General features: G+C 44.2%; 1 protein-coding gene across 1 annotated transcript; it reads left to right on the top strand.

Annotated features, from left to right (window-relative positions):
• Positions 1–13: 13 nt before the first annotated feature.
• Positions 14–27,969, top strand: dync1h1 (dynein cytoplasmic 1 heavy chain 1). The gene is made up of 78 exons (XM_022750346.1): positions 14–344; positions 1,646–1,733; positions 1,949–2,122; positions 2,266–2,521; positions 2,663–2,849; positions 2,955–3,226; positions 3,359–3,586; positions 3,789–4,442; positions 4,618–5,040; positions 5,182–5,361; positions 5,520–5,669; positions 5,812–5,958; positions 6,088–6,228; positions 6,422–6,598; positions 6,879–6,989; positions 7,145–7,264; positions 7,372–7,611; positions 7,781–7,936; positions 8,096–8,209; positions 8,312–8,422; positions 8,517–8,726; positions 8,883–9,029; positions 9,130–9,296; positions 9,434–9,607; positions 9,718–10,072; positions 10,167–10,361; positions 10,453–10,735; positions 10,856–10,956; positions 11,121–11,280; positions 11,461–11,701; positions 11,788–11,971; positions 12,129–12,341; positions 12,482–12,720; positions 12,849–13,005; positions 13,093–13,317; positions 13,442–13,672; positions 13,798–13,938; positions 14,034–14,267; positions 14,493–14,699; positions 14,836–14,957; positions 15,084–15,249; positions 15,424–15,587; positions 15,686–15,815; positions 15,927–16,060; positions 16,177–16,291; positions 16,379–16,540; positions 16,649–16,863; positions 16,975–17,179; positions 17,286–17,459; positions 17,612–17,731; positions 17,855–17,975; positions 18,322–18,517; positions 19,290–19,407; positions 19,499–19,714; positions 19,831–20,043; positions 20,356–20,483; positions 20,589–20,742; positions 20,867–21,013; positions 21,155–21,305; positions 21,464–21,717; positions 21,811–21,945; positions 22,033–22,127; positions 22,265–22,439; positions 22,569–22,644; positions 22,765–22,925; positions 23,010–23,121; positions 23,231–23,291; positions 23,372–23,495; positions 23,645–23,758; positions 23,863–24,033; positions 24,222–24,439; positions 24,551–24,654; positions 25,715–25,923; positions 26,203–26,356; positions 26,553–26,695; positions 26,835–27,003; positions 27,293–27,417; positions 27,504–27,969. The coding sequence occupies exons 1-78, from the start codon at positions 95–97 to the stop codon at positions 27,630–27,632; spliced, it is 13,923 nt and encodes a 4,640-aa protein (XP_022606067.1). The 5' UTR covers positions 14–94; the 3' UTR covers positions 27,633–27,969.
• The last annotated feature ends 30 nt before the right edge of the window (positions 27,970–27,999 follow it).

The following is a 27,999-nucleotide window of genomic DNA, read 5'->3' as shown; positions in this document are numbered from 1 at the left end:
ACTCAGTAGATACTGCAGTCGGCCAACACAACGTCAGTCTTGTTTCTTTGATCACTTTCGCTCCGCGTTAGGTCGTCGTTGACCGCTTCAAAGAATGTCCGACGGCGGGGGGACGGAGGAGAACTCCGGCACCATGGAGGTGTCTGCCGTTCAGACGGTCGCTGATACCTCGGTGCTGCAGAAGCACATTCGGAAACTGGTACCGCTGCTCCTGGAAGATGGCGGCGAGGCCCCGGCCTCCCTGGAAACCGCCCTAGAGGAGAAGAGCGCCGTGGAGCAGATGAGGAAATTTCTGGCCGATCCCCAAATTCACACTGTCCTGGTCGAAAGAAGTGCACTTAAAGGTACATTTAGCAAGGGGTGGTTAGCTAGCTAAACTGAAGAGAATACCAGGACTTTTTATTCAGTGTTTCATTATTATGAACACAACGTGTCTGTAGCTATGAAATTCATCACCAGAATGGCTTTAAACTAAACAGTGTTTGCTAAATTAAAGGTTTATGTGGGTCAGTATTATTTGACAGCCGGGTAGATAACGATACCAATCTAGCTTGCTCCATCACATCGTTTGTAAGGTTACTACGCCACACGGGTGGGGAGCAATAACACAAAGAAGGTGCTCAGTGTTAGCTATCTAATGATATGTTTAAGGTGTGATACATACAACTAAAGCCCCAGCTGAATTAACTGCTTCAATGCTATGTTGGTGTAGAATTTTATGTAAGTTAGCATTACCAATGCGTTTATGCCCAAATCAGGTTAGTAAATGAATGGTGCTGTTCAAAAGAGAAAATGGCACAGTGCTCATGAAAGACAAAGCTCCCATTTAGAGATTAAAAAACGCCATAAGCGTCAAAATCATAGAAATTCAAAGAGAATGAATCCTTTGTCATAATTACAAGTCATGTTGTATCCACCTTCCTGGGGTGTTATCATGCGAACCAGCTTGCGTCAATGAACACATTGTCTTCAGTTTCCTCCAGGAAAATCCAGGCCCGTTTGCCCTTACTCGTGTTTTTATGAGTCCTAAACCTTGATCTCTTGATATAGCACATGACCAGGCAGCCACAGAGGCTGAGCCTGTAGGTTTTGGTTTTCCAGCCCCAGCCTATTCATGTTGTTGCACTAAGAATACTAATGCTGCAATGCAGAGAGTGCAGTATCTGCAGATATCTATCTTTTCCTGCAAGCCATGACCTCACTTGCAAAGGATGGTAGGGACATAGATGGATGGAAACAGACCAGGCAGTCTAATTGCACTTGTCATCCTGCAACAACACGGCCCAGAAATACATACAAGAACTACACCCTTGTCTAGTTTCCAATTCTAATTTTTGTTTACCATTAGCAGCAGAGTAATTTTGTTGACCTTAACTAACTAAATACATGGTGAATAAGTTAAGAACAGAGCATATCTTAGTGCTCGGCCCGAGTGATATGGTGATAATTAAATGTAAACACTGATAAAGTAGTAATAGTTTTCCATCCAATAGACAGTTTTTAATTGTAATAACTGGATATTGGAATTTTGCAAACACAAACATTCAATGATCATTATTTAATTTGACTGTGCACAGAATATGGTTTTATGAATTTTCTGTTGACTCATTCAGACATTGATTTTTTTTGTTTGTTCTTCACGCAGAGGATGTTGGAGATGAAGGAGAGGAAGAAAAAGAGTGCATCACTTATAACGTCAGCATTGACATACACTATGGGATCAAGTCCAACAGGTAAATTATGCATCCTAAGTGCTGAAGGGAGGTCTTACTTTCAGCCTTGCCATAGCATGCAATTGCATTTGTAAAATAAAAAAATGTTTATATGGAGTAAAGGAGGTTGCCTTTTCTCTATATTTAAGACATTTGTTTAATTTACCACAGGGCACTCAGCTTCCACTTCTCTTAATTCTGAACTGTGAATGTATTTATCCTCTCCTTCCCTCCAGCTTGGCTTTGATCAAGAGGACAGGAGTCATCGATGCAGACAAGCCCATATCAACCCAAGTTCGAGTTCTGACCTTGAGTGAGGATTCTCCCTACGAGACACTCCACTCTTTCATCAGCAATGCTGTCGCACCTTTCTTCAAGTCCTATATCCGCGAATCGGGCAAAGCAGACAGGTAATTGTCAGAATGTGTCTTACATTTTTGATGGTTTCAAAACCTGTGAAATGAACTTAATCACAAACTCGGCATTCAGAAGTAAAAGTGACATTGATGGAAAATTCCTCCAAAGCACTTAAATCTCTGTCATCACCCTCTAGAGATGGGGATAAGATGGCTCCCTCCGTAGAGAAAAAGATTGCTGAGCTGGAGATGGGACTTCTCCACCTGCAGCAGAACATTGAGATCCCTGAGATCAGCCTGCTCATCCACCCCATCATCACAAACATTGCCAAGCAGTGCTATGAGCGTGGGGAGAAGCCCAAGGTCACTGACTTTGGCGACAAAGTGGAGGACCCAACTTTCCTTAACCAGCTGCAGTCTGGAGTCAACCGCTGGATCAGGGAGATCCAAAAGGTGAGAGCCAATTCATATTTCTGTCTCAATTTTAAAACAAAACAGTGCTCTGGTATTTCATATAATGGGCGTATTAGAAAATATTTTTCTCTCATACTCACCACTGGGTTTATTTTTCTATGACACCCATCCTTTCATCAGGTGACAAAGCTTGATCGTGACCCAGCTTCAGGCACAGCCTTGCAGGAGATCAGTTTCTGGTTGAATCTGGAAAGAGCCCTTAATAGGATCCAAGAGAAGAGAGAGAGCCCTGAGGTTCTGCTCACACTGGACATTCTCAAACATGGCAAACGTTTCCATGCTACTGTCAGCTTTGACACTGACACTGGTGAGTAACAGCCAGTCAAAACTTACTTAGTTTTTGTAACTTTGTACTCTATTTGCTCACAGTAGTTTCAACAATGAACATGTTTGCTTCCTCTACTTCTCACAGGTCTGAAACAGGCTGTGGAGACTGTCAATGACTACAATCCTCTGATGAAGGACTTCCCTCTCAATGACCTGCTCTCTGCCTCAGAGCTTGATAAGATTCGCCAGGCTCTGATGGCCATATTCACTCACCTGAAAAAGATTAGGAACACCAAGTACCCTATCCAGAGAGCACTGCGTCTAGTTGAGGCCATCTCCAGGGACTTGAGCTCCCAGCTTCTCAAGGTGTTGGGCACCAGGAAGCTCATGCACGTTGCCTATGAGGAATTTGAAAAGGTTGGTGTGGTTTGGCCTCTATTCATAAATTACCTTTTGTGCCTTTTCCCCCCAGAAGTACACGTTTACATTTAGCTGCTCAAAACATTATACATCCTCCTAAATTACTTTTGAACTTCTGTGTGTGCACAGGTAATGGTGGCTTGCTTCGAGGTGTTCCAGACTTGGGAGGATGAGTATGAGAAACTCCAGGTGCTTCTGAGGGACATTGTAAAGAGAAAGAGAGAGGAGAACCTGAAGATGGTGTGGCGTCTGAGCCCTGCCCACAGGAAGCTCCAATCCCGCCTGGACCACATGAGACGTTTCAGAAGGCAGCACGAGCAGTTGAGGGCTGTCATTGTCCGTGTGCTGAGGCCTCAGGTAGATATACTTTATTTTTATTTATTTATTTTTTTTATAGACAAGAAAGGTTTTTACAAGCTGCAGTCAGCGGCCTCACTTTAACTGACAAACACATCTTGCCATTATTATAACATGAGCATTTAAATGTTCTATTATTGTAGAGATGTCTTATTTTATATGCGCACACACATAAAAATTGTTCCTAACTTTTTGTATTCAGGTTTCCGCTGTGCCGCAGCATGCCCCTGGAGAGACAGTTGAGCCTCAAGATATGAAGGTAGCCGGAGTTCTCTTTGATGCGGCCGATGCCAACGCCATTGAGGAAGTCAACCTTGCATACGAGAATGTCAAAGAGGTTGATGGTCTGGATGTGTCAAAGGAAGGCATGGAAGCCTGGGAAGCTGCCATGAAGCGCTACGATGAGCGCATCGACCGGGTGGAGACCCGTATCACTGCCCGCCTGCGTGATCAGCTGGGAACCGCCAAGAATGCCAATGAGATGTTCCGCATCTTCTCCCGCTTCAATGCCCTTTTTGTGCGCCCACACATCCGCGGTGCCATCCGGGAGTACCAGACACAGCTCATCCAGCGTGTGAAAGATGACATTGAGTCACTGCACGACAAGTTCAAAGTGCAGTATCCTCAGAGCCAGGCCTGTAAGATGAGCCACGTCCGGGACCTGCCACCTGTGTCTGGATCCATCATCTGGGCCAAACAGATTGACCGTCAGCTGACTGCATACATGAAGAGGGTGGAGGACGTTCTGGGAAAAGGCTGGGAGAACCATGTGGAGGGGCTTAAGCTGAAGCAGGATGGAGATAGCTTCAGGGCTAAACTCAACACTCAAGAGATATTTGATGATTGGGCCCGCAAGGTATGGAGTTGTACAAAGACATAAATATAGTACATTGTATTAATTTGCCATTTTCTCATAAATTTTAAAATTGATCTTATTTCTGCATGTTTGATACTGCATGTTTTTATTTATTTTTTTGCTAACTGTTCCTCAGTTTTTTAAACATTTGTCACCCCTCTCTGTTGTAAATCAGGTGCAGCAGCGTAACCTTGGTGTGTCTGGCCGCATCTTCACCATTGAGAGCACTCGTGCCCGCGGACGCACAGGAAACATGCTCAAGCTTAAAGTCAACTTCCTGCCAGAGATCATCACCTTATCCAAAGAGGTCCGCAACCTCAAGTGGCTGAGCTTCCGCGTTCCTTTGGCCATCGTCAACAAAGCCCACCAAGCTAACCAGCTCTACCCATTTGCCATCTCTTTGATCGAGAGTGTTCGCACCTACGAGCGCACTTGTGAGAAGGTGGAGGAGAGGATATCTATCTCCCTGCTGGTGGCTGGGCTTAAGAAAGAAGTTCAGGCTCTCATTACTGAAGGCATCACTCTAGTCTGGGAGTCCTACAAGCTCGATCCATATGTTCAGAGGTTGGCTGAGACCGTCTTCAACTTCCAAGAGAAGGTTGGTGTGGAGATGTCACCATTCAGTAGCATACATCTAGAATAAATATAGATTTGCTTCAAGCTGTCACTTTGGAGTTAAACGACAAATGTTTAATCATTCCAAACAAGTTCATTTTGTTCTTTTGTATGTTGTTCCCAGGTGGATGACCTCTTACTGATTGAGGAGAAAATAGATCTGGAGGTTCGCTCTTTGGAGACTTGCATGTTTGACCACAAGACCTTCTCTGACATCCTCAACCGAGTACAAAAGGCAGTGGATGACCTCAATCTGCACTCCTATTCCAACCTGCCCATCTGGGTCAACAAGCTTGACATTGAGGTTGGTACCGCAAATTAGCCACAAGACAAGAATTAACTTTTGTTCTCATTCAGTTACATATTGAATGTAGTGAGTCAGAATGGAAATGCACTGAATATTTGAACCATTGTTTCTACTCACATGGATGGTTTTTAAACGGCACTGTTTTGTTACCTTAGATTGAACGCATCCTGGGAGTGCGTTTGCAGGCTGGCCTCAAGGCCTGGACCCAGGTGCTCCGAGGCCAGGTGGAGGACAAGGCTGATGTGGACATGGACACAGAAGCTCCACAAGTGAGCCACAAACCTGGAGGCGAGCCTAAGATCAAGGTAAGCATTGTGAATAGTGACCTTGTATTGCTTTATGGCATGTTTTTTTTTTTTTTTTAAATGTTAATACATTACCTCTAAAACCTGAGGTACTTTTGCATACCTCGACAGAGCTGACCATTTTATTACTTTTTATCCCCAGAATGTTGTCCATGAGCTGAGGATCACTAACCAGGTCATCTACCTGAACCCACCAATTGAGGACTGTCGTTACAAGCTCTACCAGGAGATGTTTGCCTGGAAGATGGTCATCCTTTCCCTTCCCAGAATCCAGAGCCAGAGATACCAGGTAGAGACCATTTAAGTAGTAGGGATCAGATTCACACTCCACAAAACCAGTATAAAAACATATGGATGTGACGTCCTGTTGCACTTGTGCTGTTGCTTTTATTTAAAAACGATTGTTCTTCCTCACTAGGTGGGCGTCCACTACGAGTTGTCAGAGGAGGAGAAATTCTACAGAAATGCTCTGACCAGAATGCCGGATGGCCCTGCAGCCTTAGAGGAAGCCTATAATGCTGTCGAAGACATTGTCAATGAGGTGGAGCAGTACGTCAAGGTAAAAACCTCATCAGTTTAAGAGCACATGAGCAATGTGTTATTATACATTCATTACGCTGCTGATTGGACAGCTTGATGACTGTGAAACATTTTCTTTTTGTGCTTGCATTTTCTGGTTTCTTTCTATATGTGCATAAGTTTTAAAATATTCCTCTTTCAGTGATTGACTTCTCTTTGTTGGCTCTGTCCAGGTGTGGCTGCAGTACCAGTGCTTGTGGGACATGCAAGCAGAGAACATCTACAACCGTTTGGGTGAAGATCTCACCAAGTGGCAGGCTCTGCTGGTCCAGATCCGGAAAGCACGAGGAACATTTGACAACGCAGAGACACGGAAAGAGTTTGGACCTGTGGTCATTGACTATGGCAAGGTAATGATGACTTAGTTCCCGGCTTTGTATTTGAAAGCTGTTTCTCACAAGAGAATCTTTATTACAAAAATGACAGTCCCAGATAAAATCTTATATTTTTGTATTTCTAACCATTTTTAAGGGAATAGGGAAGTCTCCTCTACATAAGCCCATTGTTGATGCAAATTAATTGTATTAATTGTGTTGCAATGTAATTAAATTACAATGCAATGTTATGTTAAAAAATGTTTTTATGCACAAATGGAATTTTTACTAAATGTTTATTTGTCCCTGACAACAGGTCCAGTCCAAGGTTAACTTGAAGTACGACTCCTGGCACAAAGAAGTCCTCAGCAAGTTTGGACAGATGCTTGGCCAGAACATGCAGGACTTCCATGCCCAGATCTCCAAGGTAACACGTGATATTATTGAGAAATTACTGTGTATCTTTTAACCAGCTTTGGTAACATTAATTTCAGACACTGATTTGAAGATTATTCTGTGAACTATATATTTTTTTTTAATCAACTTTCAACAACTTAAGAACTTTTTCTGTTCCCTCACTAGTCCCGTCAAGATCTGGAGCAACACTCTGTGGACACAGCCAGCACCTCAGATGCTGTTAACTTCATAACATATGTCCAGACCTTGAAGCGCAAGATCAAACAGTTTGAGAAAAATGTGGATGTAAGTGCTCTGAAACATTCAGTATCCTTTCCTTCAGGCCTTTGTATAACGGCATGCTTTAAGGACAGTTTTGAGTTGTAATCCGATTCTCTCTCCTTTATCTCTAGTTGTTCCGTAATGGGCAGCGTTTGCTGGAGAAGCAGAGATTCCAGTTCCCTCCTTCTTGGCTCTACATTGACAACATTGAAGGTGAATGGGGGGCCTTCAGTGACATCATGAAGCGCAAGGATACTGCTATCCAGCAGCAGGTGGCCAACCTACAGATGAAGATTGTCCAGGAGGACAAAGCTGTGGAAAACCGCACCACTGACTTGCTCAATGACTGGGAGAAGACCAAACCAGTTGCTGTAAGAGAAATTGAGTCATCTTATTATATTTAGAATACAGCGTAATAAAGTCACACCTGGAGTTTTTTGGTTACTGCTCATTTTTAAAGTAGAATTAAGTGGACACATATCTTAATGTGACTTTCAATCACCTGAGATAATTCAAATCAAATGTCTTCTGGTCCATCAGGGTAGCCTGCGTCCGGAGGAGGCTCTTCAGTCTCTGACCATCTATGAAGGCAACTTTGGCCGTCTGAAGGTTGAAAGAGAGAAGTGTGCCCGTGCCAAAGAGGCTCTGGAGCTCACTGATACTGGCCTGCTCAGCGGCAGTGAAGAGAGGGTCCAGGTAATGCATGCACACATTCACATAAAAGTTTAAGTCATTATTTGAAGATCAAATTATGCATGGGTTTCTAGCTCTAACTGTTATACCTCTTCCAAGACAAGAGAGATGACTAAGTAAATACTTTTTGGGCTCCTTTTCTTTCTTTGTGGTGATTTATAGGTGGCACTGGAGGAGTTGCATGACCTGAAGGAGGTGTGGTCAGAGCTGTCTAAGGTTTGGGAGCAAATCGACCAGATGAAAGAGCAGCCATGGGTGTCCGTACAGCCTCGCAAGGTAGGAAACTACAGTAATCATTCAGATTACTCAACCTCTTTTGTATATTTGTGAAATGATCTTGTATATACCTGTCCTTGTGTTTCTGTTATGTGATTGTAGCTTCGTCAGACCCTGGATGGTCTTCTGAACCAGCTGAAGAACTTCCAAGCAAGACTGAGACAGTATGCTTCCTATGAGTATGTCCAGAAGCTGCTTAAAGGATACCTGAAGGTCAGGCATCAAGTTTTTCCCACGGAGCACAAATTTAACCTAAAAATACAATAATGGCTTATTAAATTCTTTGCCTATTCCTTTCTCTCACCAGGTCAACATGTTGGTGATTGAGCTGAAATCAGAAGCTCTCAAGGATCGCCACTGGAAGCAGCTGATGAAGCGTCTGCATGTGAACTGGGTCCTGTCGGAGCTGACTCTGGGACAGATCTGGGATGTGGATCTGCAGAAGAATGAGATGGTGGTGAAGGATGTTCTCCTGGTAGCCCAGGGAGAAATGGCTTTGGAGGAATTCTTAAAACAGGTGAAGAGGGAGGGTCCTCAAGAGATTATGCAGTGTAACTGTAATGCTTATAGGGGGCAGTTTACATTTTTTATCTACAGCTTCCAATCCAGATAATTACAAATGACTCAAATGTTTGTAGAACTTTATTATAATTCTGTGTTTGCTGGTTCTCAGATCCGTGAAGTGTGGAACTCGTATGAGCTCGACCTGGTGAACTACCAGAACAAGTGTCGTCTGATTAGAGGCTGGGATGACCTCTTCAACAAGGTCAAAGAACACATCAACAGCGTGTCTGCCATGAAGTTGTCTCCATACTACAAGGTAAACAGTTGGTGTTCTCTTCATTGACACAACAGTTTGAGACTGTACAAATATTTCATTTTTTCTGAGCTCCGTCATCACCGTACTCTTTTTCTCCCAGGTGTTTGAGGAAGACGCTCTGAGCTGGGAGGATAAGCTCAATCGCATCATGGCTCTCTTTGACGTTTGGATTGATGTCCAGCGTCGCTGGGTGTACCTGGAAGGCATCTTCACAGGCAGCGCTGACATCAAACATCTGCTGCCAGTAGAAACCCAGAGATTCCAGAGGTAAGTGAAGGACCCTTATTTAAAAAAAAAAAAAAAAAAGAGACAACCTTGAGGAAACATATTGGTACTCCCCTCCATTTACTTCTGTAAATTTTCTTCTATAAAATTAACATAATTTGTCTGTTTTTATTCCACAGTATCAGCACAGAGTTCTTGGCACTGATGAAGAAGGTGACAAAGTCTCCTTTAGTGATGGATGTGCTGAACATACAGGGAGTACAGAGGTCCCTGGAGCGTCTGGCTGACCTTCTCGGAAAAATCCAGAAAGCTCTTGGAGAATACCTGGAGAGGGAGAGATCCTCATTCCCCAGGTATGAAGATGACACTGGGGAAGAGCCAGCTGAAGGAGGGAATATGTATTGTATTCTAATTGTGCAGTATGTTGATTCATGCATTAATTTATGGTTCTTTTTGTTGACAGGTTCTACTTCGTAGGAGATGAGGACCTGCTTGAGATCATAGGTAACAGCAAGAATGTGGCCAAACTGCAGAAGCACTTCAAAAAAATGTTTGCTGGTGTCTCCAGCATCCTGCTCAACGAGGACAACACTGAGGTGTTGGGAATCTCCTCCCGGGAGGGTGAAGAAATTTTCTACAAGACACCAGTGTCCATCACAGAGCACCCCAAGATCAACGAGTGGCTGACGTTGGTGGAGAAGGAGATGAGGGTGACGCTGGCCAAGCTGCTAGCTGAGTCTGTCACAGAGGTCACAGCCTTCAACAAGGGCACAGCCATTGACTTGAGCCAATACATCAGCTGGATTGACCGTTACCAGGTCGGCATTGAGAGCATTCCCTATATATTTTATAGATATGTAAATCTGGCAACATGTTTGCAAAATTTCATATATCTGTTTCCTCCGTCCACAGGCCCAGCTGGTGGTCCTGTCCACCCAGATTGCCTGGTCTGAGAACATCGAATCTGCATTGACCACCATCGCTGGTGGTGGGGACATGTCGCCTATGCAGGGAGTGCTGTCAAATGTGGAGGCCACCCTCAATGTATTGGCTGACACTGTGCTGATGGAGCAGCCCCCACTCCGAAGGAGGAAACTGGAGCACCTGGTCAGTGGGATTTTTTGAAAAGTATCCTTTCTTTTACAATAGTATTTGTATAATGAAAACTCTCTAAAGTCAATCTTCTGTTCCCTGTTAGATCACTGAGCTGGTGCACCAACGTGATGTGACCAGGACTCTCATCAAGAACAAGATCGACAACCCCAAGTCCTTCGAGTGGCTCAGTCAGATGCGCTTCTACTTTGACCCCAAGCAGACAGATGTCCTGCAACAGCTCTCCATTCAGATGGCCAATGCCAAGTTTAACTATGGCTTTGAGTACCTGGGTGTCCAGGACAAGCTTGTCCAGACCCCTCTGACAGACCGTTGCTATCTGACAATGACTCAGGCTCTGGAGGCCCGCCTTGGAGGATCACCATTTGGTATGAAAGTTGAATGTGGCATATTTTCTTGCACACAAGAAATGGGGAATTAACTGTTAAGAAAAGTACAGTTTTACATAGAAAAACACTGAACTTCACTGAGTTTGTCTTGTCATCTAGGTCCTGCTGGCACAGGAAAGACAGAGTCTGTGAAAGCCCTTGGTCACCAGCTCGGCCGCTTTGTCCTGGTCTTTAACTGTGATGAGACATTCGACTTCCAGGTACATGACTCTTCTCAGATTCTTCATTCTTTGGCTAGTTTATTGCTAAGACACCAATAGACCACCACAAAAGATCAGTATAGCACTGTTGTTTTTACAGGATTTAGTTCTCATATTAATGATTTAACACACTTATCTCTTTTGTTGATTTCCTCTTTTTGTAGGCCATGGGTCGTATCTTCGTGGGTCTGTGTCAGGTGGGAGCTTGGGGCTGCTTCGACGAGTTCAATCGTTTGGAGGAGAGAATGCTGTCTGCCGTCTCCCAGCAGGTCCAGTACATCCAGGTGGCCTTGAGAGAGCACAGCAACCCAAACAGAGACAGGAGTAAGTATTATATGAATGGGAACTGGGATGTCATAATCAGTAAGGAGACTGTACACTACAGAGGAAAACATTTTAAAGCATAAAATTCAGATGAGAGGCAGCAAATAAGTGTCTCACCAGCAGTTATAATTCTGCATGAGAGCTACAGTGTAAATAAGATATCATCTGTCCCCCTCTCAGGTGTGCCCGTCACCACAGAACTCCTGAACAAGCAGGTGAAGGTGAGCCCAGACATGGCCATCTTCATCACCATGAACCCTGGCTACGCTGGTCGTTCCAACCTGCCTGATAATCTGAAGAAGCTGTTCCGCAGCTTGGCCATGACCAAGCCTGACCGCCAGCTGATCGCACAGGTCATGCTCTACTCTCAAGGTTTCCGCACTGCTGAGATCCTCGCTAAGAAGATTGTGCCCTTTTTCAAGTAAGTACTAACAAAAGTCAAAATACCTTTCAGAGGATATTCAGGGGTCTTGCTTCTGTGAATGAATCCCTTGCCTCTTATTTCAGGCTGTGCGACGAACAGCTGTCATCTCAGAGTCACTACGATTTCGGCCTGCGAGCTCTCAAGAGCGTGCTGATTAGTGCTGGCAATGTCAAGCGTGAGCGCATCCAGAGGATCAAAAGGGAGAAGCTTGAGCGAGGAGAGGTCGTTGATGAAAATGATATCGCTGAGAACCTTCCTGAACAGGAGGTATAAAAAATGACATATTGTTGGACCTGCAAATTAAGTTTCTGTGTTGTTTTTATTATTGAAGTTTTGCGCCTCTGACCGTTTTTCTTTTATAATCCAGCTAGAAATTTTCAGAGCATGAATGGTTATTTCACTTACTGTGTCCTGTTTGCTTTAGATTCTGATCCAGAGTGTGTGTGAGACCATGGTTCCCAAGCTGGTGGCGGAGGACATCCCTCTGCTGTTCAGCCTGCTGTCAGATGTCTTCCCTGGAGTCCAGTACCTTCGAGGAGAGATGACTGCTCTGAGAGAGGAGTTGAAGAAGGTCTGCTCGGAGATGTACCTTACCTACGGGGATGGTGATGATGTAGGCAGCATGTGGGTGGAGAAGGTATGTAGCTAAATCAACTTAATTTATGTCTATTTAGAGCTTCTAGAAATTGTTGAAGTTCCCCTATAGATTAAGGATCAAATTCCACAATGTTCAAGTGACTTTAATTTTCTGAAACTTGGTTATTCAACCTCTCCCAGGTGCTCCAGCTGTACCAGATCACACAGATCAACCACGGTCTGATGATGGTGGGACCTTCAGGTAGTGGAAAGACCATGGCATGGAGGGTGCTGCTCAAAGCCTTGGAGAGGCTGGAAGGTGTTGAGGGTGTGGCCCACATCATCGACCCCAAGGCCATCAGCAAGGATCACCTGTACGGAACCCTGGACCCCAACACTCGTGAATGGACTGATGGCTTGTTCACACACGTCCTCAGGAAGTGAGTCTGTTAACAGTTTGTTATTAAGGGTATAATTCTGCTTGGCTAGTCTTGATCTTTCAAAACAAGTTAAACAGTTGTTTTCTAACTGATAACTGAACTGAAAATGCTTTTTCTTTCAATTCCAGGATCATTGACAATGTTAGAGGTGAACTGCAGAAGCGCCAGTGGATCATCTTTGATGGTGATGTTGACCCTGAGTGGGTTGAAAATCTCAACTCGGTCCTGGATGACAACAAGCTGCTCACCCTGCCCAACGGAGAGCGTCTCAGCTTACCACCAAATGTAAAAGCACAGCACTTCAAGCACAGGTACCTAATTTTAATCTGGTCTGGTGGGAGCATGTTTATTTATTTCTCTCTCTCTTCACAGGTGCGTGTAATGTTTGAGGTACAGGACCTGAAGTACGCCACCCTGGCCACTGTGTCTCGCTGTGGTATGGTCTGGTTCAGTGAGGATGTCCTCAGCACCGACATGATCTTCAACAACTTCCTGGCTCGCATTCGTAGCATCCCACTGGATGAGGGAGAGGATGAAGCTCAGCGCAAGAGGAAGGGCACAGAGGACGAGGAGGAGACTGCATCACCAATGCTGCAGGTAAAATGAAGAAAATACAGAAAAACACTGAAAAGATATAAAAAAATAAATAAATTAAAAAAAAAACATAAGAAGAGATGTCAAACATTTCTTAACTGATGTCCTGCTGTCTGTTTTACACTAGATCCAGCGTGATGTTGCAGCTATCCTGCAGCCTTACTTCACCTCCACAGGCCTGGTGATCAAGGCCATAGAGCATGCCTCCAAGATGGAGCACATCATGGACTTCACCCGCCTGCGCTGCTTAGGTTCCCTTTTCTCAATGCTGCACCAGGCCTGCCGTAATGTGGCTCTCTACAACAACAACCATCCTGACTTCCCCATGCCCATTGATCAGCTGGAGAGATACATGCAGGTAACGTTCTGTGTTCAGCTGTCAGTGAAAGAAGCATAGATCTCTCATCATGCGTACCTGACGAACACCTTTGAACTATGTACATTTTCTTACAACTGAAATTTTGTGGCATTATCTTTCTACAGAGATATCTAATCTACGCCGTGCTGTGGTCCTTCTCCGGTGACGGACGGCTGAAAATGAGGGCGGAGCTTGGAGAATACATCCGTCGCATCACCACTGTGCCCCTCCCCTCTGCTCCCAATGTCCCCATCATCGACTACGAGGTAACTATTGATTGTTCTCTGTGAGGTAAAGAAAAACAAGCATTTTCTTGTAAATGTACTCAGAGGCAAACTAAATGTATTTCTTTTGCACTCAGGTGTGCATCTCAGGGGAATGGCAGTCCTGGCAGGGCAAGGTGCCACAGATTGAAGTGGAGACCCACAAGGTGGCATCCCCTGATGTCGTGGTTCCCACCCTGGACACTGTTCGCCACGAGGCTTTGCTTTACACATGGCTGGCAGAGCACAAACCACTGGTGCTGTGTGGACCTCCTGGCTCTGGAAAGACTATGACCCTGTTCAGCGCCCTCAGGGCCTTGCCTGATATGGAGGTGAGACACTGGACCAAAGAGTTGTAAGATTGATCATAAATCAGTAACAGTTGTTGTAACTCGTTAACTTGTTTTTTTCATGAGCATTTGAGAAATTTCAGAAATCTCTTGAACTTTTTACGTACGGCTCATTGAATACAAATGAACTGGGTAAAATTCAGGTGAAATTATATTTTGTAATTGTCAACATTTGTAAGCGCCAAATTTCCTCCTATTGTCTACCAGGTTGTAGGTCTGAACTTCTCCAGCGCCACCACCCCAGAGCTGCTGCTGAAGACCTTTGACCACTATTGTGAATACCGCCGTACCCCCAACGGTGTAGTCCTCGCTCCCGTCCAGCTGGGCAAATGGCTGGTGTTGTTCTGTGATGAAATCAATCTGCCGGACATGGACAAATACGGCACACAGAGAGTCATCTCTTTCATCAGACAGGTATGATACGTTGTTGGGAGATAGTCATAACTGTCGCTGCAGGATTATTGCAAAAATAATTTCCCAAATAACTTTGCCATATATTATGATGTGTTGTCCTTGTTTGAAATGGTTCCCTTGTTTTGTTTCTTTGCAGATGGTGGAACATGGAGGTTTCTATCGCACCTCAGACCAGACTTGGGTCAAACTGGAGAGGATCCAGTTTGTTGGAGCCTGTAATCCTCCCACTGACCCTGGCAGAAAGCCTCTTACACACAGGTACAGTGATCAGACTTAACATCTCAGTAGAAAATATAATTAAAATATATAGATATTTTAAAATGACAGTGACAAATAAACTATTTATGACAAGTCCTAAGAGTGGCCATGCGGTATTATTTCTAGGTTCCTGCGTCATGTTCCTGTGGTCTATGTGGACTATCCTGGCCCAGCCTCTCTCACCCAGATTTATGGAACCTTTAACCGTGCCATGCTGCGCCTCATCCCCTCTCTACGTACATATGCCGATCCTCTTACTGCTGCTATGGTTGAGTTCTACACCATGTCTCAGGTAATGGCAATGATGGTGTAATGAAAATATCAAGTTTACTACATACTGTCACAGAAAATGCAAATAGGAGTATGTTTTATTGGTAACTTTTCATAGTCTGAATAATTTAATTTAAAGGAAACGTAATCATAAATTGCTTGCATATATTATGTAATCCCTTTTTCCCGCCCTCAGGAGCGGTTCACCCAGGACACCCAACCCCATTACATCTACTCTCCCAGAGAGATGACCCGCTGGGTGAGGGGTATCTTTGAGGCCCTGCGGCCACTTGAGACTCTACCTGTTGAGGGGCTCATCCGCATCTGGGCCCATGAGGCCCTCCGCCTCTTCCAGGATAGGTGAGTGTTAGTTACTAGTCTGTATTTTTTTTTTTTACAAATGACATTGAAAAGTGACCAAATGTGGTGACTATGTGGTTGGCCTTGCACTTTTCCAGGCTGGTTGGTGATGAAGAGAGAAGGTGGACAGATGAAAACATCGACATGGTCGCTCTCAAACACTTCCCCAACATTGATAAGGAGAAGGCTCTCAACAGGCCTATCCTCTACAGCAACTGGCTCTCCAAGGTAAATTAGAGCTTTTTTGACTATCCTATGATTTCTGCCTTGTTAATGTTTTCTTCTAGTCATTAGCATTTTAATTTCAATTTTCACTGATTGTCCTGTATGTGGCTGCAGGACTACATCCCAGTGGAACAGGAGGAGCTGAGGGACTATGTGAAGGCCCGTCTGAAGGTCTTCTATGAAGAGGAGTTGGATGTCCCTCTGGTGCTCTTCAACGAGGTGCTGGACCATGTCCTCAGAATTGACCGGTGAGTTAAAGCCTCAGAGATTTGGTACATCAGTGCTGCTCATTGACTTCTGAGAATTTCAGAATTGGTATATTTGTTTTGAGAGCAAGTTTTTAAAAGAGTCTCTCCTTCTCTAGAATCTTCCGTCAGCCTCAGGGCCATCTGCTGCTGATTGGTGTGAGTGGTGCAGGAAAGACCACTCTGTCTCGATTCGTAGCCTGGATGAACGGACTTAGTGTCTACCAGATCAAGGTTGGTAAAACACAAATAAAAGGTATTTGAAGTCATATGTGTTCATTCACCTGTGTGTATTCATTGACTTTTGTGTGTGTGTTTTAGGTCCACAGGAAATATACTGGAGAGGACTTTGATGAGGACCTGCGTACAGTGCTGCGCCGCTCAGGCTGCAAGAATGAGAAGATCGCCTTTATCATGGATGAGTCCAATGTGCTGGATTCTGGTTTCCTTGAGAGAATGAACACACTGCTGGCCAACGGAGAGGTAACTTGCCGGCATCGTAGTCTGTTATACAGCGTCAATTGTTAGATCTTATTAGAGCTGTCTGGATTGTCAGGTTCTTGATATGTTAATGTTATCTGTTGTTTGTAGGTTCCTGGCCTGTTCGAGGGAGATGAGTATGCCACACTGATGACTCAGTGTAAGGAGGGGGCCCAGAAAGAGGGCCTGATGCTCGACACACACGAAGAGCTGTACAAGTGGTTCACAAGCCAAGTCATCAGAAACCTCCATGTGGTCTTCACCATGAACCCCTCATCAGAGGGCCTGAAGGACAGGGCTGCGACGTCTCCTGCTCTCTTCAACAGGTACAGAGACATTATAAACACTGAGAGTGAATTTATCCATTGCGTAAGAGGGAAATGCAGAGAATTATGTAGTTTCTGTTGTGTAATGAAAACCCTCCTCCTCTCTGCCAGATGTGTGCTGAACTGGTTTGGAGACTGGTCCACAGAGGCCCTTTACCAGGTGGGTAAGGAGTTCACCAGCAAGATGGATCTGGAGAAACCAAACTACAAGGTGCCAGACTACATGCCCATCGTCTATGACAAACTGCCCCAGCCACCGTCTCATCGCGAGGCTATCGTCAATGGCTGTGTGTTTGTACACCAGACACTTCACCAGGTGAGGATGCAAATTTGGAAGCACTGTTAAATAAAATGTATACTTTTAACATTTGCTAATGCATACTTCATTTGTGTACTTAATGCATGATATCTATTCTTCACAGGCCAACAACCGTCTGGCCAAGCGAGGTGGTCATACCATGGCTATCACTCCTCGCCACTACCTGGACTTTATCAACCAGTATGCCAACCTGTTCAATGAGAAACGCAGCGAGTTAGAGGAGCAGCAGATGCACCTCAACGTTGGTCTCCGCAAGATCAAGGAGACTGTGGATCAGGTAAAATCATTTTGTATTTTATTTCATTTAATGTTTAATTTTTCATACATTTAGTGCCAAGTTATTCTATATATTTCTCCAACGCTGTGAAGAGTCATTTTGTTAGCGCTTGCTCTACAATTCCCTAATTGTACTTACGCCTCCTCATCAAGGTGGAGGAGCTTCGTCGTGACCTGAGAATCAAGAGCCAAGAGCTGGAGACAAAGAATGCTGCTGCCAACGACAAGCTGAAGAAGATGGTCAAAGATCAGCAGGAGGCTGAGAAGAAAAAGGTACACAAAAAGAATTTGTTTTCTCCTGAGAAAAGAATTAAGGATGTTAACATTATCCCTTTAGCTCTGTATTGCAAAGACTTAGATTTATTAACTCATATATTGTTACTGTTGTGATTCCAGGTGATGAGCCAGGAGATCCAGGAATCTGTGTACAAGCAACAGGAGAAGATCAAGGACAAACAGCTGAGTGTCAAAGAGGACTTGGACCAGGTGGAGCCTGCTGTTATTGAGGCTCAGAATGGTACAGTGGCTTGTTTACTCACATCTGTCTTAATAGTGCATTTCATTGATTTCTTGTCATGTAAGGATGGTTTATTATACACTTTGCTTAACAGTATAACTATATAATTGTATTCTATAGCACTGTTAAGGTAGAAGATTATTTTCCCGGCTGTTTTTGTCCAATAGATTTATTAATCCTTCCATCTTCCATTCTTCAGTAGTTTTTCCCTTTTTTATTACAATGTTATCTCTTACTCAAGTCTTTTCCAAGGGATTTTTGTTAACAACTTGATCTCTGCTTACATCCTCCCATCACTGCCTCTTCCTTTTCATAATCACCATCCTTGTTCACCTGATGTTAATAGCTGTTAAGTCCATTAAGAAGCAGCACCTGGTGGAGGTGCGTTCCATGGCCAATCCACCCGCAGCTGTGAAGCTGGCTCTGGAGTCCATCTGCTTGCTCCTGGGAGAGAGCACGACTGACTGGAAGCAGATCCGATCCATCATCATGAGGGAGAACTTCATCCCCACCATTGTTAACTTCTCTGCGGAGGAGATCAGGTGAAATAAAAGAGAATGCATTGTGCAATTGTTCACTAAAGAGCTCCCTCTCCCTCTTTGTCTCTGTCTTTCCCCCTGCGTCTGTTTCAAATTCCTCCCCTCTTCTTGCCCTAAATGCTCCCCTTCTCCCCTTCCTCTTACTACTTCTTTCTTTCAAACACATTCCTCCTTCCACCTAACTAGCGGTGAGTTCTATTAAGAGGCAGCACCTAGTAGAAGTGCGGGCTATGACCAATCCCCCAGCTGCAGTCAAACTGGCCCTGGAGTCTATCTGCCTTATGCTGGGCGAGGAGACCAATGACTGGAAAAAAATCAGACAAGTTATTATCAGGGACAATTTCATCAGCAGCATAGTCAACTTTTCCTCTGAGGAAATGAGGTACCAGTGTCAAAATATGTGTTTAGTGTTTATCTAATGGAAGATCAAATGGTACTCAATCAATATATTAATCAAACGGCACCTTTGATTATTACTTGATTTTAGGTTCCTGGAACGCAGTCTCATTGGTTGATTTTTCTTGAATCAGAATTGATGGTAACTTGTTGTTGACTTATTAAAATCGATCCTGGCTAGAGGTCCTTTTCATGATTTTGCATTCCTCACAGTAAAGATGGTAGAAATTGCACTCCTTCCCCAAGCCAAACAAAATTGAAATCATCCTGTGCATTACTCTATAAAGTCATATTTAATTTCTGGTGATTTATGATCATTTTCCCACACTACACATAGAATTATTTAACTAACTTCTTGGACTGTTTCTACTTTATCCAGTGACTCCATCCGTGAGAAGATGAAGAAGAACTATCTCTCCAACCCAAGCTACAACTACGACCAAGTCAACAGGGCCTCTCTGGCCTGTGGGCCTATGGTGAAATGGGCAATTGCCCAGGTAAGAAACCCCAAACAATATAAAAATGAAGATGAAACATGGGTAAAAAGAGTACCCCAATTAATGTAACCATGTTCTTCCACAAACCTAGCTCAATTATGCTGACATGCTGAAGCGTGTGGAGCCTCTGCGTAACGAACTGCAGAAGCTTGAGGATGATGCCACAGACAACAAGACAAAGGCAGAAGAGGTGGAGCAGATGATCAGAGACCTTGAGGCTAGCATCGCTCGCTACAAGGAGGAGTATGCCGTCCTCATCTCAGAGGCCCAGGCCATTAAGGCCGACTTGGCTGCAGTCGAGGCGAAGGTAACTGGTCCTCAAATAAATGCTTTGCTCCCTCTTTATTGTTTTTTTGTTTTTTTTTTCCACTTTGAACTGAAGTGTCTTGCAGCATTTTCCTGAACTCTTGGTTTTCCTCTTAGGTGAACCGCAGCACAGCCCTACTGAAGAGTCTGTCAGCTGAAAGGGAACGCTGGGAGAAGACCAGTGAGACCTTCAAGAACCAGATGTCCACCATTGCTGGTGACTGTTTGCTCTCTGCAGCATTCATTACCTATGCTGGCTACTTTGAACAACAGATGAGACAGAACCTGTTCACTACCTGGTCTCACCACCTGCAGCAGGCCAACATTCAGGTACTTGAAGCTCTGATACACATGGCAGAAGTCACTTTTGATCATCATGGTTAATAAGCTTGTTAACACAAGACATTGAAAGGTCATCAAAGTACACCTATTTGTTGATTGCTCAGGAAGTACAAAGGCTGTTATAATCATAAGAAGATGTGCCAAAGTTTAGTTTATAGCCATATTATATTGTGACCAACCAAAGATTTTGAGCACTTTACAACCTACCACATAAACTACCATTGCACAACAACATATTTTCCATTTCCTGTAATCGAATGTCAGGTTCATTACTCAATTTGGCCTAAATTTCTCCCTCAGTTCCGTACGGATATTGCCAGAACTGAGTATCTGTCCAATGCTGACGAGAGGCTGCGCTGGCAAGCCAACTCCCTCCCAGCTGATGACCTCTGTACTGAGAATGCCATCATGCTCAACAGGTTCAACAGGTCAGTATCTGTCTTTTCTGGCATTGCAAATTTTTTTAGTTTTTATAACTTATATATAAAATACTAAGCACTAATTGATTTATTCTATACCATTGCACTTTCTAGGTACCCGCTCATCATTGATCCATCAGGCCAAGCCACAGAGTTCATAATGAATGAGTACAAAGACCGCAAGATCACCAGAACCAGTTTCCTGGATGATGCCTTCAGAAAGAACCTGGAGAGTGCTTTGCGTTTCGGTAACCCACTGCTGGTCCAGGTAAGAGCACTTGCTTATCACTGCCGTCATTTATTGTGCACTTGCTATGTGATCACTTTCCACTGCCCTTGGAGTTATCATGGATTTGTTTATTTACCTTATTTATTTATTTTTTGCCTTTAAGGATGTAGAGAGTTACGACCCCATCCTAAACCCAGTGCTGAACAGAGAGGTCCGCAGGACTGGAGGACGTGTTCTCATCACCCTTGGAGACCAAGACATCGATCTGTCACCTTCATTTGTCATCTTCCTCTCCACACGAGACCCAACGGTGAGTAGATTATCTTCCAGGTGTTTAAGTAATTTTAATAGCTATATATCTGAGTCTAGTCTCAGGCTGGAATAGAGCATTTCCTTCCTTAAAATGATTACACAAAGTTAACTTTTTATATGGTGCCTCTTGTGTTTACAGGTCGAGTTCCCACCAGACTTGTGTTCTCGTGTGACATTTGTCAACTTCACTGTGACGCGCAGCAGCCTGCAGAGCCAGTGTCTCAACGAGGTCCTAAAGGCTGAGAGGCCTGATGTGGATGAGAAACGCTCTGACCTCCTCAAACTGCAAGGTGAGACACAAAGTGACGGATGTACTAACACACTGACAGGGCACAGCTGGGGATGAACACTGACAGAGATACAAGATAATTCAGACTCAAGTCTCGGAGGTAAAAGAGTTCAGTGAAATGAGAAATCCCATCAATGACTCTCCCCCTCTCTCTTTTAGGTGAGTTCCAGCTGCGTCTGCGTCAGCTGGAAAAATCCCTGCTGCAGGCCCTCAATGAGGTCAAGGGCCGTATCCTTGATGACGACACCATCATCACCACACTGGAGAACTTGAAGAAGGAGGCAGCCGAGGTCACAAGAAAGGTGGAAGAGACGGATATCGTCATGGCTGAGGTGGAGGCTGTGTCACAGCAGTACCTGTCTCTGTCTTCTGCCTGCAGCAGCATCTACTTTACCATGGAGGCTCTCAACCAGGTCTGGATACATCTTGTTCATTCACTCAATCCTTTTAAAGCTCTCACTGTGTATCAGTAACATTGATGGATTTTTTTTTAAATCTTGTTCCAGATGCACTTCCTGTACCAGTACTCTCTTCACTTTTTCCTGGACACCTACCACACTGTGCTGTATGAGAACGCCAACCTCAAGAACATAAGTGATCATTCACAGAGACTCGCTGTCATCACCAAGGACCTCTTCCAGGTTTGAACACATTTTGAAAACAAGAGGCTTATTATCTTTGGTGATATGAACAAAACAGATATAACATATTTATTTTCTTGACTGTAGGTGGCATTCAACCGAGTAGCTAAAGGTATGCTGCACCAGGACCACATTACCTTTTCCATGCTGCTGGCTAAGATTAGTCTGAAGGGCATGACCAGGTAGGATGCCGATATTAAACCAAAACTACTGCAAAATCTGTTATCTAGTTCAAGCTGTAGTTCTACATAAAACAGTATTTCCAGTTAGCATCAACCTGTACAACCATTTGAACCATTTTGAATCTGTCTCTTTCCAGTGAGCCCTCATATGATGCGGAGTTCCAGCACTTCCTGCGTGGTAAAGAGATTGTTCTGAAGGGCATGTCACTGCCCAAGGTGAAGGGTCTGACCACTGAACAGAGTGAGGCCATGGTCCGTCTCAGCTGCCTGCCAGCATTCAAAGACCTGGTGGCCAAAGTTGAAGCTGATGAGGTGAGTACTGTTAGTTTATTAACAGGTACTCTCAGATTCTTAGAGTACTCAGATTCTGTAAGTGCTAACAGACCGTCTTTGAATATGAACTTTATCAGTGATCATTATCGCTTTGTTTTGTTGCTTCAGCAATTCTTCATGTGGATTGAGAGCAACACTCCAGATCTGGCTGTTCCTTACCTGTGGTCAGAGGAGAAGCAGTCCAGTGAGTGTATATATATACTCATCATATTTTGAAAATGATGCAGGAGGCAAGTGTGAAATGTAATATTTTAATGAATATATATATATAACTAACCAACTTCCTTCATCACTTCCTGCTCAGCTCCTATTGGCCAGGCAGTGCATCAGCTGTTGCTGATTCAGGCCTTCCGTCCCGACCGTCTGTTGGCCATGTCGCACATTTTCGTCTCAAAGGTGCTGGGAGAGAGCTTCATGAACATTGTCGAGCAGCCTCTTGACCTGGCTAATATTGTGGACAGTGAGGTAGTGTCAAATATTTCTTGGATAATTTTCACTCAAGAGGCCTTTGCTTTTGTGTTGCTGACATATTTCTCCTTGTGTTTGTAGGTGAAGCCCAGCACCCCAGTGTTGATGTGCTCTGTACCAGGTTATGATGCCAGCGGGCTGGTCAGAGATCTGGCTGCTGAGGAGAACAAACAAATCACTTCAATCTCTATTGGTAAGGAAGGAATCGTCTCATAACTCTTGACTTTTGATTTTTGTTGTTACCCAAGTCAAAGGCTTTAGTCAGGATGTTGTAACGGCGTGTTTTCTTCCACTGTCCACAGGTTCAGCTGAGGGCTTCAATAAGGCTGACAGAGATATCAACACTGCTGTCAAGTCTGGCAGGTGAGTAATGTTGTTTGTGTTTTTGTGAGAATGAAGACTTTGTGTTGTTGTACTTTATCCGGACTGTTTTCATCCTGCAGGTGGGTGATGTTGGAGAACGTCCACCTGGCCCCTGGGTGGCTGATGCAGCTGGAGAAGAAGCTCCACTCCATGCAGCCTCATGCCAGCTTCAGGCTTTTCCTGACAATGGAGATCAACCCCAAGGTAAACAACATCACTTATAAAAAAAATTAATAATCTTGAAATTGAAGAGTTCAGTGACAGCACAGCTATGAAATAATTCTCATCTCTAGTTCCCAAAGTTCCTGTTCTTTTACCCTTGTCAAAGTCTTAGTACTGTGCTTTCCTGCCAGGTGCCAGTGAATCTGCTTCGTGCTGGTCGAATCTTTGTGTTTGAGCCTCCTCCTGGTGTCAAGGCCAACATGCTCAGGACCTTCAGCAGCATCCCTGTGGCTCGCATGTGCAAGGTGACTTGAGATCAGGTTCACCAACATACACTTAAGAAGATGAATCATTAACCATCTGTATGCTTCCTCAACGTTTACATCTACTGTCTACTTACTTTCTACAGGCTCCCAACGAGCGTGCTCGTCTCTACTTCCTGCTCGCTTGGTTCCATGCAGTTATTCAGGAGCGTCTGCGCTATGCACCGCTGGGATGGTCCAAGAAATACGAGTTTGGAGAGTCTGACCTCCGCTCTGCCTGTGACACCGTTGACACCTGGCTGGACGACACTGCTAAGGTTGTAGAATATTGCAGAAATAATACACACTGCTTTTAATGTGTCAGAATAAGAATTAATAATTCATACAGTTCTCACTACCGGATCTACTAAATTTATCAGATAAATTACTGAAGTATTAGTTTTGACTATGTATTAAAAATATGACAACCTTGTCACACTTTGCTTGTCCACACACAACCACACAGGGTCGTCAAAACATTGCACCAGACAAGATCCCCTGGGCAGCTCTGAAAACCCTGATGGCCCAGTCCATCTATGGTGGCCGCATCGACAATGAGTTTGATCAGCGTCTGCTCATCACCTTCCTGGATCGCATCTTCACCAAAGGAAGCTTCGACAGCGAGTTCAAACTGGCCCTCAAGGTTGACGGACACAAGGACATCAAGATGCCTGACGGCATTCGGTCAGTAGTGGCAGGCTTTTACAATTATAACCATTCCTTCGGTGTTGAATACTGAAAGACTCCTGATGACCTCAACCAGTAAAGTTTGCTCGTAATTTTGATTTGTTACAGGCGTGAGGAGTTCATGCACTGGGTAGAGATGCTTCCCGACACTCAAACTCCATCTTGGCTCGGGTTGCCTAGCAATGCTGAGAAGGTCCTGCTCACCACTCAGGGTATGCTGCAACCGGTCGTCTTCATCATCTGTACTCTGTTGTGTTTTGTCACAGCGACGGGAACACAGCACATCCTTATTCTTCTATCTCATTCTGTCTGTTCAGATGTCATGTATTCACAGGACCAATCATTAACCATCTCTCTCTCTATTCTAGTGTCTTAACTCTTACTTTGACAGGGTGTCCCAGTGCAGTGGAGTGGTTGAGATCTCATATTTTTGCACCTGCTTTGGGCAGAATACTGTGTGTGGTGGCAAAAAATGTGTTAAGGATACGCCTGCTAATCTCTTATCTTCTCATCAGTTCACTTCAGCACTTAGTTTTCTATGGTTTCAGAAGTAGCCCCTAGTTTTAGTCTTAGTAGTAGTAGCCTAGCTGTAGTTCATAGCCATCGTACTTTAAAAGGTGCTCTGCCTAAAGGATGGGTGTGTGTCACCTCACCCTCCAGCAGCTGTATTTCACAGCCATCATGTCGCTTTGCTGAGATATTATCCCCACCCTGCCCTCAGATCAGGATTCAAAACAACCACACAGCTCCCCGATCCTTTTTGCTCCCCATGATATCCTTCCCTGTTTTGTCAGATTGCTTTCGACAACTCTACCAAACTCCCACAATCCCAGTGCCTGAAGCATCTACCCCTTGGACCACCCTCCACACTCCCTCTCCTTTTCATCCTCACTCCCATCCCTTAGTTTCTCCTAAAACCCGACACCCTACATTTGTTGCATTCATTTCTTTTACAGGTCCAGTCCGTCAAGAATGTGGTTAATTTATCCATTTTGGAACTGTGTTGAATGGCTACGTTTGATGGAAATGTTGCCTTAAGCCCTGTGTGTCTTTCGTCCTACCCAGTGTAGTCCTAATTTGTTTGTCTGTCTGCCACAAATTCCTTTGTGTTAAAACAAAGCTTTTATGAAAGCATCCTTGAGGTAAGCTATTTGTTTCTTTGTTCCACTATTAATTTCTTCTCCTCCCCACCTGCCACCATGGCCTTGTTTTCCACTTCTCCCCCACCTCCCTCCCTCCCCGCTCACTCGCTCCCTCTGCCGGGCTGCGCAGGCATTGACATGATGGGTAAGATGCTGAAAATGCAGATGTTGGAGGATGAGGATGACCTTGCCTATGAGACGGAGAAGAAGGAGCGCGCTTCATCCACATCTGATGCCCAGCCGGCCTGGATGAGGACCCTTCACACTACTGCTTGCAACTGGCTGCAGCTCATGCCTCAAACAGTCAATCCACTCAAACGCACAGTGGAGAACATCAAGGTAATGGCAGAAATAAGAGGAAAGGTGGTTGACAAGCAGACTTCAGGAGACAAACCTAAAATAATGTGTGTTCACTACAAGAAGCTGCACAACACCCTTTATGTTATGTGTAAAATTATTGTGCTTGACTCGAGAGGTAACGAGGTAAAATGAAAAGAAGTAAAAACATTTAAATTTCAGTAGATGAATACGTACTTGCTCTTCTGTGTATCACTGATGCATCTGCCAAGCTTCTGCATTTGATTTAATATCTTCTTCATCCCAACACACAACCACCAGGACCCACTGTTCAGGTTCTTTGAGCGTGAGGTGAAGATGGGCGGCAAGATGCTGCAGGAGGTCCGCCAGGATCTGTCCGATGTGGTGCAAGTGTGTGAGGGCAAGAAGAAGCAGACCAACGACCTGCGCACACTCATCAGTGACCTTGTTAAAGGTAAAATCTTTTTGTTTTTCACTCTGATTTTGTTTGTTTTGTATAGGTTTAGCTTACTTGTTTGAGGACGAATAAATTAATAGATGGAAATCACTACACACTTAATTCTTTATTGTCTGTTTTGACCAGCAAGACGTCATTGAACAGATTATACTTTGAGTGTATAAGTAACTATGGTATACATTTGTCTGTGCAGGCATCCTCCCTCGCAGCTGGTGTCGGTACACAGTCCCAGCCTCCATGACTGTGATCCAGTGGGTGGCAGACTTCAGTGAGAGGATCAAACAGCTGCAGAACATCTCCCAGGGAGCTGCCAGCGGGGGTGCAAAGGAACTGAAGGTAGTTTTGGTTAGCTGTTTGTGTACAGCATCAACCACCCTGTGCGTCTGAAATAGTGTGATGGATTCCTCAAAAATTAACCAGGGCACTCATAGTACTATTATGTCCCTCTTCTCCCTCTCTGTCTCCACTTCACAAGAACATCCACGTGTGCCTCGGCAGCCTGTTTGTACCAGAGGCTTACATCACTGCAACGCGCCAGTATGTGGCTCAGGCTAACAGCTGGTCTCTAGAAGAGCTGTGTCTGGAGGTCAATGTCACCAGTGCCCAGGGCGCCACACTGGATGCCTGCAGCTTTGGCATCAAAGGTCAGACAAGTAGAGTCCAAAAAATACAGTAAAACAGCTGTTAAAGAAGTCGCCATTGGAATACAAGAACTGAAAATTGTCCATTTTGAATACCTTTTAAATCTAAAGAAAAAAGAAAGCTCCCATTTATACTATAGCTGCTTAATCATGAGTGTGGCAGTTACTCGCTTAACAGAAAAATATAAGTCCAGTTGTTGCCAAAAGATAATTGAGTTCTAATATAATGGAATATACTGTAAAATTTAGTTTCAAGATTTCTAATGTCAAACTTGCTCACTGTTTCTCCCAGGTCTGAAACTGCAGGGAGCTACTTGTGCCAACAACAAGCTGTCTCTGTCCACCACCATCTCCACTGAGCTGCCTCTGACTCAGCTCCGCTGGATCAAGCAAGGCAACTCTGAGAAGAGACACATGGTATGAATATGGATACACAACTGTACATCCATGAAGTTTAGTTTTGGTTTTGCTGTCTTCATCTTATTTTCTTCTTCCCACTATAGGTCACTCTGCCCGTTTACCTGAACTTCACCAGGTCTGACCTCATTTTCACTGTTGACTTTGACATTGCCACCAAGGAAGATCCTCATAGCTTCTATGAGCGTGGAGTCGCTATCCTGTGCACCGAGTAAATGAAACAAGTCATTCCTTAAGACCAGAGAGTCTTGATGATTAAACCACACTTAATCTCTCACATTCATTACCTATTAACCACCATTTTAAAAAGTAGTGTGTAACCTGTTGCATTCCAGTATAAAACATAGTTAGGGACATTTGTGGAACAGTAATGTACACATTCTTAGTGTTTTTGGAAAGTGTCTTAGAAGGTTGGGGGGATGTTGTCAGATGGTAAATGAGAAAATGAAATGTGGAAAAGGAAAGTTGAAAGGAAAACATGTTTTTATGAAAGATACTGTATGTTTTTAGATTGAATAAAGCCTGTTGGAAGGATGAAGATGATGCACTGCATTAATGACTTCAGAGTGGTCTTTGTGTACT

This window comes from Seriola dumerili, unplaced genomic scaffold (assembly GCF_002260705.1).
Source record: "Seriola dumerili isolate Sdu_G_001 unplaced genomic scaffold, Sdu_1.0 BDQW01000149.1, whole genome shotgun sequence".
NCBI lineage: Eukaryota > Metazoa > Chordata > Actinopteri > Carangiformes > Carangidae > Seriola > Seriola dumerili.
The sequence above is the reverse complement of the archived record's forward strand: the minus strand, read 5'-3'. Positions and strand labels throughout refer to the sequence as shown.

Excerpts from the sequence above, each read along its gene's own strand:
- dync1h1 (XM_022750346.1), top strand. The coding sequence starts at position 95 with ATGTCCGACGGCGGGGGGACGGAGGAGAACTCCGGCACCATGGAGGTG. Across the intron at positions 8,210-8,311 it reads TGTCCGTACAGCCTCGCAAG|CTTCGTCAGACCCTGGATGG; the intron begins GTAGGAAACTAC and ends ATGTGATTGTAG. Across the intron at positions 12,342-12,481 it reads GCAGCATGTGGGTGGAGAAG|GTGCTCCAGCTGTACCAGAT; the intron begins GTATGTAGCTAA and ends AACCTCTCCCAG.